This window comes from Neofelis nebulosa, chromosome 14 (assembly GCF_028018385.1).
Source record: "Neofelis nebulosa isolate mNeoNeb1 chromosome 14, mNeoNeb1.pri, whole genome shotgun sequence".
Classification (NCBI taxonomy): Eukaryota; Metazoa; Chordata; class Mammalia; order Carnivora; family Felidae; genus Neofelis; species Neofelis nebulosa.
The window spans coordinates 57577515-57595627 of NC_080795.1; the positions used below are offsets into that span (position 1 = coordinate 57577515).

The window sequence follows — 18113 nt, forward strand, 5'->3', positions numbered from 1 at the left end:
AATTTCTAGAAAACGTCCACTGTATATTATAATTGCAAAGACTGTAATATCAATCAGACAAATTAGGAATTCTATGTGTTCAATAAACCAGACTTTGTGTTTCAATTCAGGTTACTCTATAATTCTATGTATTGTAAATTCTAATTCTAGGATATACAGAGATACAGATAGATTAAAGGATAGGTGGGTGGATAGATAATACATATGCATATACACAAACATACACGTGAACGTACATTAAGAGATAAAAAGAGGGGACTTTCTGTAAGTTTGTTTTGTAGATGAAATAAGGTATTGTCTTCTTCAAATATTTCTTAGTGAATCTATTTTTTGCTTTGATCTCAAAGACTCTCCCCTCAGGAACTATATGCACATAGAATTTTCTACTCTGGATCACTAGAATTTTATTTACATTCATTTCAGCTGGAAAAGTAATATGTGACTTTCTTTTGAAACCGTGAAAGACAATCACGAAAAGGAAAGTGATAAAAGAGAACAAACAGAAGTAGGTACTTAAGCTGGACTCTGTTAAAAAGTGGAATACTTGAAAACGGTGTTCAGCTCTGCCCCCTGTCCCTGCCGCCTGCCCATACACACACCCTGGAAATTGTTCATGTATTCCAGCACACACATACAAAAGACTGAAGACAAATGCACGAGACAACTGAAATCAAGGAAGATCCTCCTCATACAAGTTAAGGAAAAGCTCAAGACAGAGAAGTATTTACTTCACACATGGAGCTAATGTTAAATGCATATTGTATTGAAAGAAGAAAAATCAATTCAATAACCAGGCTAGTTTAAAGTATTTCTTCTAATATTCTGATTTGCTGTTGTGGTGAAGAAGCCCTCAATTATGTTCATCATTGAAATTCTAAGATTAAAGGAAATATTCCCTTACAGAAGCTTGTGGAAGGGGTATAAAGTAACCTTAAAAACATATATTACTTTAACATTGCAATGCTCAGTCATTATATTTTATGTTTAGTAAGCTTAATGGCAATGTTTGTACTGAGAAATAAAAAAAATGACTATAGGGGCGCCTGGGTGGCGCAGTCGGTTAAGCGTCCGACTTCAGCCAGGTCACGATCTCGCGGTCCGTGAGTTCGAGCCCCGCGTCAGGCTCTGGGCTGATGGCTCGGAGCCTGGAGCCTGTTTCCGATTCTGTGTCTCCCTCTCTCTCTGCCCCTCCCCCGTTCATGCTCTGTCTCTCTCTGTCCCAAAAATAAATAAAAAACGTTGGAAAAAAAAAATTAAAAAAAAAATGACTATAATGTTTAGTCACCTATAAATTAATCATCGCATAATCAAATGTGGAAGAAAATGGTATATAGTGCCATTTTTTTTCTGCATCAACACGTCAATTAAATCTAACAAATAACTAAAGACAAACACATTTCCTGATGAGACAGCAACATTTGGCAAAATAGATGTCATTTGAAATGATCCTATTTTGAATGAGCCATTTCATGTTTCCTTATCTAGTCAGTATAATAATTTTATGATATAATATTATTATTTCTAATAGAGGAAAAAGACAAACTAGTTCAGAGGAATCAAAGATCATGCCTGTCTACAGATGTGTAACTACTAAGAGGGACAGTATGGATTTGAAATCAGTTCCATTCAGTTTAATCCAGCTTCAAATCTCAAGAGATTTTTCCACCAATCATATTTGTGGTTTGGACAATTAGAACACCATGATTGCTTTTAACATTATCAAACATAAAGAAAAATAGGTACAATGATATTTGAAGAAAATTATAGATATTGAGGTATTAAGCATCTTGGTTAATTGAGATTTATACCAACTAGGAAAGCTGTATGCCCATGTTCTATGCCAGTGACTGCCTTCCTGAAAGAGATCTGATGTGAGAATCTATAGAAGCGAAACAGGATTTTTCAAACTGTGTTATAACCTGTTAGTGTATCATGAAATAAATTTATTGAGGCATGACCCATATTTTAAAAACAAATAGGTCAATATAGATTAGAATAAAAAATAGAGAAGTGAATTCACATATTAAGGGAAAATACTATTTTGTGGCATTGTGTGTACATGAGTGAATTGGGCCACAGTGTAAAAAAAAAATTCTAACTGCGGGTCATGGTTAAAAATGCTTGAAAACCAATTTCTATAAGGATATCTTAAAATAGAGGTAAACCAACAGATCAAAAAATAACGTCCTCAGTCAGGTACTTGATAAAAATAGCAAAGAAATGAAAGTAATTATGTCCTCCTTAGAAAATAAATTGGATTTTTTTAGAAGAAAAAGAAGAGATAAAAGTTTGGTAGATTGGGTAAGATAAACAAGGGGAAATGTGATGACCTCTGTGAAACTTCAGGTATCTCAGTAAATGAGAATGAATTAAGCTTAGCAAAGCAGACATCTCATTGAACAGGAGATAATTACCACATTTTGATGACAATTACAGGTAATTATCATGACACAACAAGATTTCTATCTCAATGCAAGATTAATATAATGTGTTTGTTCCATACTTTATAATGAATTTACTTCACGCTTATCTTGGTGTAAGATACTTACAGCACCTTAGTGTGAGATACATCCTTGTAATAACACATATCTTAAGAAGTACACAGTTCTGACCTTTGCCAGCTATGTGATCTTAGATAAGTTATTCAGCCTCCATGTTAAATGCAGACAATAAAAGTATCTACTTCACAGGGGAGTCTTAAGAGGATTAAACAATTCATAAAAAGTGCTGTGAATAGTATCTGGCATGTTGCTAAGCCTTCAATAAATGCAAGTTTATTTTTCAAGTACTACATGATTTTTTAAATTATTTCAACAACTCATAATTCATACAGAGAAGATATCTGACAAATAAAATATTTGTTCAATTGAACTGACGACACAGGTTGGGTGAGCAAAATAGTTTCTTTATATAGAGGAAAGGTTAGATTTAGTGAGTTTCCCAAGTTTACACAGTTTGGGGCAGAAGCCTTCTGATCTAGTTCTGATTCATAAATCGGGGCTTGCCTATGAGGCAAGTGTAACTGACCACTGAATTGATTTTTAAAACCATGCTGCTGCCCTGAGGATAACGATTCATGAACATAAAACATTCTGGCAGGCAGTATACACTTTATCTAATAACAATGAGTTAATGTGTTTTAAGTCCTTACTATATTAAGCACTCTGTAGTCATTACCTCACTTATTTCTTACAGCACTGTGAAATGCATTCTCCTAATATCCCCATTTTTATAGATAAAGAGACAGAATTATAGGGAGGTTAAATAACTTGATCAAAGGTATCAGCAAATTGTAAGTCAGTATTTGAACTACCATCCGAACCAATTTTATGGGCTCTACTACCAAACTTTCCTTCACTAACCCAGAAAAGACACCAAACAATCTGAGAGGAATTCTGATTCTGTCTAGTTAGGTACTCTCTGTATTCTTCCAAGGAGAAGGAGGATAGAGAGAAGACAGGAAAACTAGCTGTTTTTTTCATCTCCTCTTACATTCGTTCAGCATAATATTCTTATTTGAAGTATTGTGGCACATGCATGTTTAGATGTATTACTCATTTATAGTCAAACAGAAAGACAATCTAACCTTTTGAAATACCCATAATGTGAATCTTCTGAGGGGAGACCACAATAAAAGCTACTTTTTATAATAAGGAGTAGCTGTGAGATGTATAGTAATAAGAGAAACATTGAAAGAAAAGGCAGCTTTGTGCCAAAACACGATATATCTGAATGATACGTCAAGCAGAAAAGATAGGAAGCAAAAAGCCATTATTCATGGCTTCTTTAAAAAAATACATACTTACAACTTCAAAAAAAAGTCTCAGAAAACATTCATCTACAATTTTAATATGTTGTCACTTAACGTTAGTCACCAGGAGGAGAGTTGTGTTATTTAAAGATTGATTTTTTCCAAATTCTCATATAAGTTTACATCTGGATAAGGGAGAAGTAGAAAGTATTGGCAGAAATCATACTCTAGATACGAATTTTCTTTCCTGCACTTCTTCATGATCTCTTTGCCTTTGTCTTTATGATTCTGCTTCCTGCCACAGATGGTTCTACCTTACCTTATTTGTATTCACTGCTGTGATGACCCAGACGCATTGTGCATTGCTGTCATACTGGAATGGAAAGTTGGGAGACGTAAAGGTTCCACTTGGTCCTTGAAGATTAGAGCCACATGTCTTCACTAAAAAAGAAATTGCATTTTAAAAGTGAGCCTATGCCTCATGCAAAGTCTTAGCAATACAGTGCTTTGCAAACAGACTTTAAATTCAAAATTGCACAATTACAGCCACGTTGAAATACATATTAGGGCGTTCTGTCACTTATCAAAGTGAGACTATTTTTTATACTCGAAAGTTCACAAGCTCAATATTTTCAACATTCACTGAAAACTAACTATGAATAAAAGTGTGAGGCATTATAAATTATCCTCTGACTGTAAATAGGTTAGCTTAATTAGGGAGAGGTATATTTATGCAATATCATGTTAATAAAAATCTACAAAAAGAAAGAAATAAAGCCATGGATTGATTAAGCCATCCAGATAGTGTTTTCAATCCTATTTACTAAGTATCCTAGGACTTGAGACTAACTGAGAAATCAATATTAAAACTACCTTTGCTGTTCTTATAACTGTGAATTAGACCATTCAGGCTACAAAAAGAGCTGCACTGAGGTAATTTTAATAAATTCCCACAAAAGTTAAATGTTGTAATACTTCTTCAGTTTTCCAACCCTTCTTTCTTCTACTTAAGAAGAGTGAGTGGCTGCACTACATCTGTGCCTTCTCTTCCCTCTTGGTCACCATGTTTCTTGTTGGCATTGGTTTTGATTTGCATCTCTTTGCCCCATTCCATTAAAATCCTGCATGTGTCCTCCTTCTCCGACTCATCAATAATAGTTCAGTGTATTTTTAAATGATGTACATATATTTTCTTTTTTTTTGAGGTACACATATTTTCAGTGAACTTAAGACTTTACATAGTTATTATCATCACCACTTTATTCTTTTAATGTTTATTTATTAATTTTGAGGGGGGGAGAGGGGCAGAGAGAGAGAGAGAGAGAGAGAGAGAGAGAGAGCCCAGTGTGGAGCCCAACACGGAGTTCGATCCCATGACCATGAGATCATGACCTGAGCTGAATTCAAGAAATCAGACGCTCAACTGGCTGAGCCGCCCAGGTGCCCATATTCACTGCCACCTTAGAGATCCATTTAGAGGTCCCAAAATTTGCTTGACTTCCCCAAGATCACTCAGCTAATAAATAGCAGAGTCAGGATTACAGCTCAGGTTCTTTCAACTCCAAGTCTTACTTTCCTATCACCAAGGGTCTCTCTAGTATGTTAAATAAAGTTTTCTTTACTATTTTTTCACTTTAGCTTATATTTTAGCATAAATCTCTTCCAGATAACTTGAAATTTATATCTTGTGGTTAAACCATTGAGGATTAAATGGTTACTTTTCCTTTTTCTTCCTTCAACATCAGTTACCAATTTTTCCTTTTCTCCACTTACTACCTAATTTCCTGTAAGTCTTCTATGCTGACTACAGCATTTTCTTGCCTCTCATTCCCTCTCTCTCTCTCTCTCTCTCTCTCTCTCTGTCCCTGTCTCTGTCTCTCTCTTTCAATTCCCATGGTATATATAGTCCCATCTTGGCTGATTTTAAGCTACCACAGGTTATCAAGGCCTCACAAAATTTCTGAGTATTCAATAATTGGCTTTTCCTCCCACTTTATTGAGATATAATTGATATACAACATTGTGTAAGTTTAAGGTGTATGATGTGATGATTTGATACACAGTAAAATGATTACAGGAAGGTTAGTTACCTCCATCATTTCACATAATTACTATTTGTGTGTGTGTGTGTGGGGGGGTAACATTTAAGATCTAATCTCTTAGCAACTTTCAAGTACAAGACACACTATTATTAAGTATAATAACTATAATGTATATTATATCCCCAGAAATTATTCATCTTATAACTGAAAATGTATTCTTTACCCAACACCTCCCCATTTTTCCCACTACCCTTGGCCCTGACTTTGGCAACTACAATTCTATTCTCTGTTTCTATGATTTAGTCTTTTTTCAGGTTCCACATATAAGTAAGATCATTGCTCTTTAATAGCTTATGAATCTTCTATGTGCACTATTCCATTTTCTTCTCCCTTATTCACTTTTGAAAGTATTATAGTTGCCTTCTCTCATTTCGTTATCAAAACTGCTTTCTCAATGCAAGAAATGACCTTCTAATTGCTAAATCTAATAGTACTTCTTCATTTTTTTCCACGTACACGATTTCTTAGCAGAATGGAAAGAACTGATAAGCTGTGTTTGAAATTATCTTCCTTCCCTTATACAGTCCTAAACTCTCTTGATTCTTACCTAATTGTTTGAAATCATTATGCTCCATACTTTGTATTTATTTAAGTTTATTTATTTATTTTGAGAGAGAAAGAGAACAAGCATGAGCAGGGAGGGACAGAGAGAGAGAGAGAGAGAGAGAGAGAGAGAGAGAGAGAGAAAATACCAACCAGGATCTGCACTGTCAGCACAAGGCCCCCAGTGCAGGGCTTGAACTTACAAACCCTGAGATCATGACCTGAGCTGAAATCCAGAGTTGGATGCTTAAGTGATTGAGCCACTCAGATGCCCCTCCATATCTTGTGTTCTTGGTTTTGTTTTGTTGCATTTGACCCTTAGGTAGCTTAATTATAAAATGATTAAATGGCCTTTTTCTTTGTTCAATGGTCTCCCTGAATAGTTAATCTAATTCATTTCTAGGCTACAGTGGTCACTTATGTACTAATAGCTCTCAAATTTACGTCACCAATTTTTCCATCTCCTATTTCTAGAGTAATCGTGTCTCTGCCTGCTGGACATTCTATGAAATGTTTTAAAGAAGATTTTAATTAATTATACCTTTCTTCATCCAATTCCCTCCCATCCATACATAGGCACCCTTCAAGACCTATGTATTTCTCATCTGAAACATTCCATTTTCCTTTTCTTTTCTTCCCAATACCTAGTACTTCATCATCATCCTTTCTTGAGCTAGAAATAGCTACTTAACTCCTTTCGTATACTCATTTTTCTTCCTGTGTTCCATCGTCTTTAGTGCTACTATATTTATCTTTCTAAAATACAGATTTGATTATCTTGACTTCATTAAAAACCTTGATCTCTGTTTCCTATAGAATAACTTACAAACTGCCTAATGCAAAATATAAAATTTTTTCTATGAGGATCTAGATTTCTTTTCCAGTACAATCTTCTGCCATTTAATACAGTAGATACTCAACTTGTGCCAGAAAAGAATTCTTGTTCTTCTTTGAATATATCACACCCTTTATGATTTTCCACTCATTTCTATAATGTTTTCCAAGTCTCAAATGTGATTCCTTCTTACATTCCCTTGCAGAAATTCTTTTCATTTAAACAAAGCCAAGATGATGTGCCACTTCTTTGTATGAGAAGTATTCCTAATTCCTCTGCTCAGGGTTCTGTACGGACTCTAGTCTTCCCAGCACTTTATTTGAACAAAACATCTATAAAGGTGTTTAAGTGCTATCGATCTGATAGGAAATAGTTATAAACATTTTAAGCACTTCACAGCAATAAAATATTTATAGCAATCACATGATTGAAGTTAGTAGAATCAACTTTCTGACAGGACATACTGTTTCTTTGAGTGACACTATTTGGGAATTCTCTGGCATGCTTTGTTTTCTAAAACATATACACACTTATAAACTTTTGTGGACAAGGCCAGTTTTTCATCCCTGTTTGTTAACTCCTGATGCAGTGGCTTTCATAATGCAGGGATGTTGACTAAAGGAAGAAATATCCAAGTTATTTATCACAGCTCTTAGGTGGAGTATCAAATGAGTGACCTCTACATGATGATGAATAATCTTTATAAATATGTTCCAGACCAGGAAATTGTCCTTTATGAAAATAATAAAAAAAAAACTCATAAAATTACAAGTAAAAATCACCAATATATATGTTGGAGTTATAAGATGCTATTGGAGTAATAGATCAAGAAATGCTATGGAAGTGGTGACAGATCAGGGAAGGTGATTCTTAGGAAGTAACATAGAAAAAGAGCTGTATTATTTCTAAGTTTTGTTCCCTGCCCCTCTCTGGTAATGTAGCAGCCTTTCTCCCATGGCTCTTGCAGAAACCTTATAAAGAACAAACCCATTCTGATCAAATCAAGGTGAATTTGTACAAAATAATAAGGTGTGCATTTCCCCAGTAATACTTCATAAGACATTATCTTTTTAAAATTAACATGTGACCATTACTATAAGAGATGGTTGAAATGAAATGTTTTAAGGACATTTGAGGAAAAAAAAATCATCTCACGTGTGCAGATGTATAGGCTCTGAATATAAAACAATGCACTGATGAAAAATTGACTCAGAAAATAAAATGGCTCAGGAAATTAAGTATTTTCAAAGATATAAGTTATAGGAGTTCTAGTTAGAGCTGTATTAGCTTAAACGAAATAAATATTTCCCAAGTTGTGAAAAATCCTTCTTACATTAAAATAAAATAGTTTAAATGAAGGAATTAGTAATCTAGGGAGGAAAAAATACCCAGTAAATGAAACGAGTTCGGGAATTAATTTTCAACTGACATCACAAAAGATTTGCTCTAAAAAACTGGATGAAATGGGGTAGATATCTATTATCATAGTGGACAAAGGAAAATAAGACAAGGGAGACAAACACCATTAGACGTAGAGCATCTGTCCTCTTAATGGACATCACTAGGAACTATGGAGTTTCCACATAGAAAATAGAACTCCATTAAGTAAGTACAGATTTTGGGTTGAGTGTCAGAAGTTTAGTCTTCCTACACAATATTTGGCATATGTTTAGAAGAACTCTGTTCAACCACACTTTATATTTCTCTTGCACTTTCTTTTCGAGAAGGAAACTCCTAATAGTTTGGAAGATCACACACAGAGTTGGTTTTATTATGAAGTGAATTCCTACATGGAAGTTTAACTTCATAGTAATCTAAATACAAACATGTGGAATTTAAGTAGTGACTTGAAATACGGTTATAACACTTTCAATACACCAGAACTATATTTTGTTTTTATTTCGCTTTAATTGATTAATATAGTATTTAATATAATTTACGTTAAAAAAGGCTGATTTATCTAAACATCAAATACCTGTTGTTAGACTCCTGATAAACAGGTAGAGAAACTACTCTCTGAATCAATCCCAATTCTCAGGTTGTGGACTCTGGGTCATGAAACATGCACACACCCACCCACCCCACGCCCCCCCCCCCCGCCAAACACACACATCTGAAGGTGAATGATAAAACCTATCTAAATCAGTGTCTGGAACTATCAATAAGTAGTTCTGTCTATTAATATTTAATTGGACATCCCAGTCCCTACGTCTTCATGAGAAGCTGATAAAGTGCCAGAAGTAGAGTAACAATTAGGACTAATCTTCAAATACATCTGAGTGTCATCTGCATAACAATGGGAAGTCTAATCCACGGCTCACTGAAAGGAAGCATATAAATGCGGAATCATAATGAAATGAACCCAAAGCAGAAAACCGGAAAACAGAGGAGATGCCGTGAAAAGGACAGAATTCAAATCAGCAAAAGGCAGACTGCACAGGATCAGATAAATTTGACTAAAACCCTGCAAATGCAATTCCTATTCAAAGTGAGAAATACAGTGTACAGATTTTTCAAGTCACAACTAAAACAAGAAAATTCTTCATTTTCCTTTTTCCAGTTCTTGGCTGTCCATAATTTCACCTAGTCACGAAGGTCAAGTTTCCATACAATGCTGCTTCTCCCTGCTCTTTGTTTCACTGAGTCACCCTACTGGCATAAGGATGAGAACACAAACGGCATGAAACCAGTAACAGAAATGATTTGTATGAATTAATGACGCAGTTTTCTTTTTGAGAAAAATAAAAGAAAATATAATTGAATCTAGTTTTTCCAATAAGAAAGAGATCAGTTAGGTGGTAGGCAAGAATGGGATGAATTACTGTGCACAATATATCTAGAAACCATAGTGTTTTAGGGACATTGACAAGGGAAAGGGAGGTAGAAGTAGGAAGAACAGAAAGAAAGAAAAAGATGGATGCTGTGTCGTGACAAAGACAGGGGAAACTAGTTGTCCTTAGGATTTAACACATAACAGTATGTTCTACTCAGTTTCAAACTGTTTGTCTACCTTTGATGTAGACTGCTCACATCCTTTCCCAAATTACCCAGAAGACTAACTGAGCAGGTTATCAACTTTAGATTTAAAAACCATTTTTGTTTGTTTGTTTGTATGTTTGCTTGTTTGTTTGTTTAGAGGACAGTGTCTACTTGAATTTATGTGACATCAACACAATCCAGAAAATCAGAAAGCAAGATTTAAAGCCAGAGTTAACTATTAGACATTAAGTTTCCACCTCCTGGTCCAAGAAATTCACTGACATCTTTTAGAAGACTTTGGACCTCCTAGAATTTAAATTAGAGGGTGAGACTATCTGGTGGACATCTAAAAAGACAAGGAACTTTAAGGAGTCAATTTGTAATTTCAAAATTCACAATGCTCAAAGCTACTTCCATAACTTTTTATATGCTGTTTCCCTCATCTGGAAGACTCTTTTTAGCTCCTTTTTTTAAAGGTTATTTATTTATTTTGAGAGAGAGAGAGAGAGAGAGAGAGAGAGAGAGAGAGAGAGAGAATGTGTGTGTGCAGTGGGGAAGGGCAGAGAGGGTGAGAGAGAAGATCCCAAGCAGGATGCTCACTGCCAAGTGTAGAGCTGGAACCCACAAACAATGAGATCATGACCTGAGCTGATATCAAGAGTTGGATGCTCAACCGACTGAGCCACCCAGGCACCCCGATTCTTTTTTAGCTCTTAACCGCTAGCTATATTCATTCTTCCAAATCCTTACTTGTATTAGAGCATTCTTACCCTATTTTAATTATTTAAGTACTGAATTCCTTTATGTCCGTGATTATGCATTTCATCTCCTAGTGACAAAAAAAAAAAGTTGACTTAGTGTGTAGAACTGAGTAAATGCTCAGAAAAGTTTTTTTTTAATTAATGAATAATTAAAGTGAAATACACCTAAATATAAGAAATAAAAAAAGACTAGAGTTTACAATTTAAATATTCTCATTAAAAAGTGAGAAAAAGAGGCAATTCATCAAAGAAGCATCTCAGGATAACTTGGATATCACTTGAAATTATAGACAAACTTTCCTCCTAGTGAAAGGTCAAATGACTCTTTGATGATAATTTGTTATAATTTTTATGGAGATATTTATTCAACACCAAACATTGACTTTGGATGTTTCACAGCAAAAATGAACAAGATAGGACCCTTTCTTTAAGAGACTTGAAGTCTTAAAGACACAAACAGATCATTTTAAGACTTGTTATAAGTGCCAAAATAAAGGTAGCACGTGTTAATGGGAAAACAAAAAGTGCACATTTTTGCAGCTTGGGAGCTTAGAGAAGTCATCCTTGAAATGATGTCAAAATTGAACTTTGGAAAGTTAGGACACATGAACTCAGAGTAGAAATCAGGATGGGTTTCTAAGCAGAGGGGAAAATGGCAATAAGTAACATATGGTATGTAAGAAAGTTAATTCCCAGAATATCTAAGATTGTTTGGAGCTGACGAGATTCTTCAGATATAGCTGGAGAGGTAAATAAACGACTATTCACAAAGTGCCATACATGATAGGCTAAGGCAGTTGTTGAACGTGTGTGTGTGTGTGAGTTTGTCAAAACTAAGGTGATACTTTGGGGGTTTTGAAGGACGCTTGACTTCACTGTAAATGTAGTTATCTTGATCAGTCCAGGTGTTGTATACAGAATGCATTTTAAAAAACTAAACACTAGTGGCCTAGAGATAAGGATGAAAAAAGTCAAGTCATATACTTTTCTCTCCCCATGTACTTATTTTTTAAATATAATTCTATTTAGTTTTAAGTGCGAGGGCACAGAATATTTACCCACTTATTTATTTACTCATTCATACAACCAACAGCAATTATTTTTTAAAATGTTTATTTTTGAGAGAGAGAGAGAGAGAGAGAGAAAGAGAGAGAGAGAGAGAGAATATCCCAAGCAGGTTCCATGCTGTCAGCACAAAGCCTGACACTGGGCTCATCCCAGGAACTATGGGATTATGACCTGAGACGAAATCCGGAGTAGCACTTAACTGACTGAGCCACCCAGGCGCCCCAACCACAATAATATTAAAACAAACAAACAAAACACTAGGATGCATGCAACAGTATTAGGATTAGTGACCGTGCACTTGTGGGCCAGGCCCTGCCTTCACATATCTCACACTGTGGGGAGAGAGACAGACATGAAACAGCCCACTGCACAATTATATAATCATGAAAAAGGCCACACAGGAAAAGTACAGGATTCTTTGAAAGTACAGGCATATGTCATTTTAGTTTGTTTGCAGCTGTTGCCCTTGTTACGAATGGAAGCTTTGTGGCAACCCTGCATCTAGCCAGTCTATCAGTTGCCATTTTTTCTCAATAACACTGGCTCTTTCATGTCTCTGCCACATTTTGGTCATCCTCAAACTATTTGAAACTGTTTCATTATTCTTATGTTTGGTTTGCTTTTCAATGGCTGCAATCTCATGATAAAACTTGTGTAAATGAGAAGCTGAGTCTTAGGATGAGCAAAAAAAGGGGTTTTTTGAGATGGGATCTACTCCTGGTGAAGATGCTGTAAAGATTGTTTAAATGATAAAAAAAAAGGATTTAGAACTTGACATCAATTTCTTTGGTAAAGCAGTGGCAGGGTTTGAGAGAAGTGACTCCAACTTTGAAAATTCTATTGTGAGTAAAATGCTATCAAACAGCATCTCATGTTACAGAAAAATGGAGAAAAAAGGAGTGAATTGATTTGGCAAACTTCACTGTTGCTTGTGTTTGTTTTTGAAGAAATTGCCACAGCCACTCCAACTTTCAGCAACCACCACCCTGATCAGGATCTGTCAGCAGCCATCAAAATCAAGGCAAGACCCTCCACCCACAAAAGGGTTACAACTCCCTGAATGCTCACATGATGGGTAGCAATTTTTAGCAATAAATTACGTTTTATTTGTTTTTTGTAGACATAATGCTATTGTATACTTAATAGACTACAGTAGAGTGTAAAGCTAACTTTTTTTTCAATATATGAAGTTTATTGTCAAATTGGTTTCCATACAACACCCAGTGCTCATCCCAAAAGGTGACCTCCTCAATACCCATCATCCACCCTCCCCTCCCTCCCAACCCCCATCAACCCTCAGTTTCTTCTCAGTTTTTAAGAGTCTCTTATGCTTTGGCTCTCTCCCACTCTAACCTCCTTTTTTTTTTTTCCCTTCCCCTCCCCCATGGGTTTCTGTTACGTTTCTCAGGATCCACATAAGAGTGAAACCATATGGTATCTGTCTTTCTCTGTATGGCTTATTTCACTTAGCATCACACTCTCCAGTTCCATCCACGTTGCTACAAAGGGCCATATTTCATTCTTTCTCATTGCCATGTAGTACTCCATCGTGTATATAAACCACAATTTCTTTATCCATTCATCAGTTGATGGACATTTAGGCTCTTGCCATAATTTGGCTATTATTGAGAGTGCTGCTATAAACATGGGGGTACAAGTGCCCCTATGCATCAGTACTCCTGTATCCCTTGGGTAAATTCCTAGCAGTGCTATTCCTGGGTCATAGGGTAGGTCTATTTTTAATTTTTTGAGGAACCTCCACACTGTTTTCAAGAGTGGCTGCCACAATTTGCATTCCCACCAACAGTGCAAGAGGGTTCCCATTACTCCACATCCTCTCCAGCATCTATAGTCTCCTGATTTGTTCATTTTGGCCACTCTGACTGGAGTGAGGTGATATCTGAGTGTGGTTTTGATTTGTATTTCCCTGATAAGGAGCGACGTTGAGCATCTTTTCATGTGCCTGTTGGCCATCCGGATGTCTTCTTTAGAGAAGTGTCTACTCATGTTTTCTGCCCATTTCTTCACTGGGTTATTTGTTTTTCAGGTGTGGAGTTTGGTGAGCTCTTGATAGATTTTGGATACTAGCCCTTTATCCGATATGTCATTTGCAAATATCTTTTCCCATTCCGTTGGTTGCCTTTTAGTTTTGTTGGTTGTTTCCTTTGCTGTGCAGAAGCTTTTTATCTTCATATGGTCCCAGTAGTTCATGTTTGCTTTTAATTCCCTTGCCTTTGGGGATGCGTCAAGTAAGAAATTGCTGTGGCTGAGGTCAGAGGGGTCTTTTCCTGCTTTCCCCTCTAGGGTTTGGATGGTTTCCTGTCTCACATTCAGGCCCTTTATCCATTTTGAGTTTATTTTTGTGAATGGTGTGAGAAAGTGGTCTAGTTTCAATCTTCTACATGTTGCAGTCCAGTTCTCCCAGCACCATTTGTTAAAGAGACTGCCTATTTTCCATTGGATATTCTTTCCTGCTTTGCCAAAGATTAGTTGGCCATACATTTCCGGGTCTAGTTCTGGGGTTTCTATTCTATTCCCTTGGTCTATGTGTCTGTTTTTGTGCCAATACCATTTAGTCTTGATGATGACAGCTTTGTAGTAGAGGCTAAAGTCTGGGATTGTGATGCCTCCTGCTTTGGTCTTCTTCTTCAAAATTACTTTGGCTATTCGGGGCATTTTGTGGTTCCATATGAATTTTAGGATTGCTGGTTCTAGTTTCGAGAGGAATGCTGGTGCAATTTTGATTGGGATTGCATTGAATGTGTAGATAGCTTTGGGTAGTATTGACATTTTGACAATATTTATTCTTCCAGTCCATGAACACAGAATTTTTTTCCATTTCTTTATATCTTCTTCAGTTTCCTTCATAAGCTTTCTATAGTTTTCAGCATACAGATCTTTTACATCTTTGGTTAGATTTATTGCTAGGTATTTGATGCTTCTTGGTGCAATTGTGAATGGGATCGGTTTCTTTATTTGTCTTTCTGTTGCTTCATTATTAGTGTATAAGAATGCAACTGATTTCTGTACATTGATTTTGTATCCTGCAACTTTGCTGAATTCATGTATCAGTTCTAGCAGACTTTTGGTGGAGTCTATCGGATTTCCATGTATAATATCATGTCATCTGCAAAACATGAAAGCTTGACTTCATCTTTGCCAATTTTGATGCCTTTGATTTCCTTTTGTTGTCTGCTGATGCTACAACTTCCAACACCATGTTAAACAACAGCGGTGAGAGTGGACAGTCCTGTCGTGTTCCTGATCTCAGGGAAAAAGCTCTCAGTTTTCCCCATTGAGGATGATGTTAGCTGTGGGCTTTTCATAAATGGCTTTTACGATCTTTAAGTATGTTCCTTCTATCCCAATTTTCTCGAGGGTTTTTATTAAGAAAGGGTGCTGAATTTTGTCAAAGGCCTTTTCTGCATCGACTGACAGGATCATATGGTTCTTATCTTTTCTTTTATTAATGTGATGTATCACGTTGATTGATTTGTGAATGTTGAACCAGCCCTTCATCCCAGGAATGAATCCCACCTGATCATGGTGAATAATTCTTTTTATATGCTGTTGAATTCGATTTGCTAGTATCTTATTGAGAATTTTTGCATCCATATTCATCAGGGATATTGGCCTGTAGTTCTCTTTTTTTACTGGGTCTCTGTCTGGTTTAGGAATCAAAGTAATACTGGCTTCATAGAATGGGTCTGGAAGTTTGCCTTCCCTTTCTATTTCTTGGAATAGCTTGAGAAGGATAGGTATTCTCTCTGCTTTAAACGTCTGGTAGAATTCCCCTGGGAAGCCATCTGGTCCTGGACTCTTATTTGTTGGGAGATTTTTGATGACTGATTCAATTTCTTCACTGGTTTTGGGTCTGTTCAAGCTTTCTATTTCCTCCTGATTGAATTTTGGAAGCGTGTGGGTGTTTAGGAATTTTTCCATTTCTTCCAGGTTGTCCAGTTTGTTGGCATATATTTTTTCATAGTATTCCCTGATAATTGCTTGCATCTCTGAGGGATTGGTTGTAATAATTCCATTTTCTTTCATGATTTTATCATTTGGGTCATCTCCCTTTTCTTTCTGAGAAGCCTGGCTAGAGGTTTATCAATTTTGTTAATTTTTTCAGAAAACCAACTCTTGGTTTCATTGATCTGCTCTACAGTTTTTTTAGATTCTATATTGTTCATTTCTGCTCTGACCTTTATTATTTCTCTTCTTCTGCTGGGTTTAGGCTGTCTTGGCTGTTCTGCTTCTATTTCCTTTAGGTGTGCTGTTAGATTTTGCATTTGGGATTTTTCTTGTTTCTTGAGATAGGCCTGGATGGCAATGTATTTTCCTGTCAGGACTGCCTTCGCTGCATCCCAAAGCGTTTGGATTGTTGTATTTTCATTTTCATTTGTTTCCATATATTTTTTAATTTCTTCTCTAATTGCCTGGTTGACCCATTCATTCTTTAGTAGGGTGTTCTTTAACCTCCATGCTTTTAGAGGTTTTCGAGACTATTTCCTGTTGTTGATTTCAAGCTTCATAGCATTGTGGTCTGAAAGTATGCATGGTATGATTTCAATTCTTGTATACTTATGAAGGGCTGTTTTGTGACCCAGTATGTGATCTATCTTGGAGAATGTTCCATGTACACTTGAGAAGAAAGTATATTCTGTTGCTTTGGGATGCAGAGTTCTAAACATATCTGTCAAGTCCATCTGATCCAATGTATCATTCAGGGCTCTAGTTTCTTTAGACCGTGTGTCTAGATGATCTATCCATTCTGTAAGTGGAGTGTTAAAGTCCCCTGCAATTACCACATTCTTATCCATAAGTTTGCTTATGTTTGTGAGTAATTGTTTTATATATTTGGGGGCTCCTGTATTCGGTGCATAGTCACTTATAATTGTTAGCTCTTCCTGATGTATAGACCCTGTGATTATTATATAATGCCCTTCATCTCTTGTTACAGCCTTTAATTTAAAGTCTAGTTTGTCTGATATAAGTTTGGTTACTCCAGCTTTCTTTTGACTTCCAGTGGCATGATAAATAGTTCTCCATCCCCTCATCCTCTCAATCTGAAGGTGTCCTCAGGTCTAAAATGAGTCTCTTATAGACATTAAATAGATGGGTCTTTTTTTTATCCATTCTGATATCCTATGTCTTTTGGTTGGCGCATTTAGTCCATTTACATTCAGTGTTATTATAGAAAGATATGGGTTTAGAGTCATTGTGATGTCCGTAGGTTTCATGCTTTAGCGATGTCTCTGGTACTTTGTCTCACAGGATCCTCCTTAGAATCTCTTGTAGGGCTGGTTTAGTGGTGATGAATTCCTTCCATTTTTGTTTGTTTGGGAAGACCTTTTTCTCTCCTTCTATTCTAAATGACAGACTTGCTGGATAAAGGATTCTCAGCTGCATTTTTTTTCTGTTCATCACATTGAAGATCTCCTGCCATTCCTTTCTGGCCTGCCAAGTTTCAGTAGAGAGATCAGTCATGAGTCTTACCAGTCTTCCATTATATGTTAGAGCACGTTTATCTCTAGCTGCTTTCAGAATTTTCTCTTTATCCTTGTATTTTGCCAGTTTCACTATATGTCATGCAGAAGATCGATTCAAGTTACGTCTGAAGGGAGTTCTCTGTGCCTCTTGGATTTCAATGCCTTTTTCCTTCCCCAGATCTGAGAAGTTCTCAGATATTATTTCTTCAAGTACACCTTCAGCACCTTTCCCTCTCTCTCCCTCCTCTGGAATACCAATTATGCGTAGATTATTTCTCTTTAGTGCATCTCTTAGTTTTCTAATTTTCCCCTCATACGCCTGGCTTTTTTTTATCTCTCTTTTTCTCAGCTTCTTCTTTTTCCATAATTTTATCTTCTAGTGCACCTATTTTCTCCTCTGCCTCTTCAATCCGAGCCATAGTTGTCTCTATTTTAATTTGCAACTCTTTGAGAGCATTTTTTAGCACCTCCTGTCTGTTCCTTAGTCCCTTGATCTCTGTAGCAAGAGATTCTCTGCTGTCCTTTATACTATTTTGAAGCCCAGCCATTAATTTTATGACTATTATTCTAAATTCACTTTCTGTTATA

At 36.2% G+C, this 18113-nt stretch overlaps 1 protein-coding gene across 6 annotated transcripts in view; it reads right to left on the reverse strand.

The window, feature by feature from the left end:
* CSMD3 (CUB and Sushi multiple domains 3) overlaps nucleotides 1–18113 on the reverse strand; it is a 1263431-nt gene that overhangs the window by 613655 nt on the left and 631663 nt on the right. For all 6 annotated transcript variants that reach the window (XM_058698868.1, XM_058698869.1, XM_058698867.1 and 3 more), the window contains one exon: nucleotides 4071–4192. In XM_058698868.1, the coding sequence (XP_058554851.1) occupies nucleotides 4071–4192 (122 nt within the window). The remainder of the gene's footprint in view (nucleotides 1–4070; nucleotides 4193–18113) is intronic.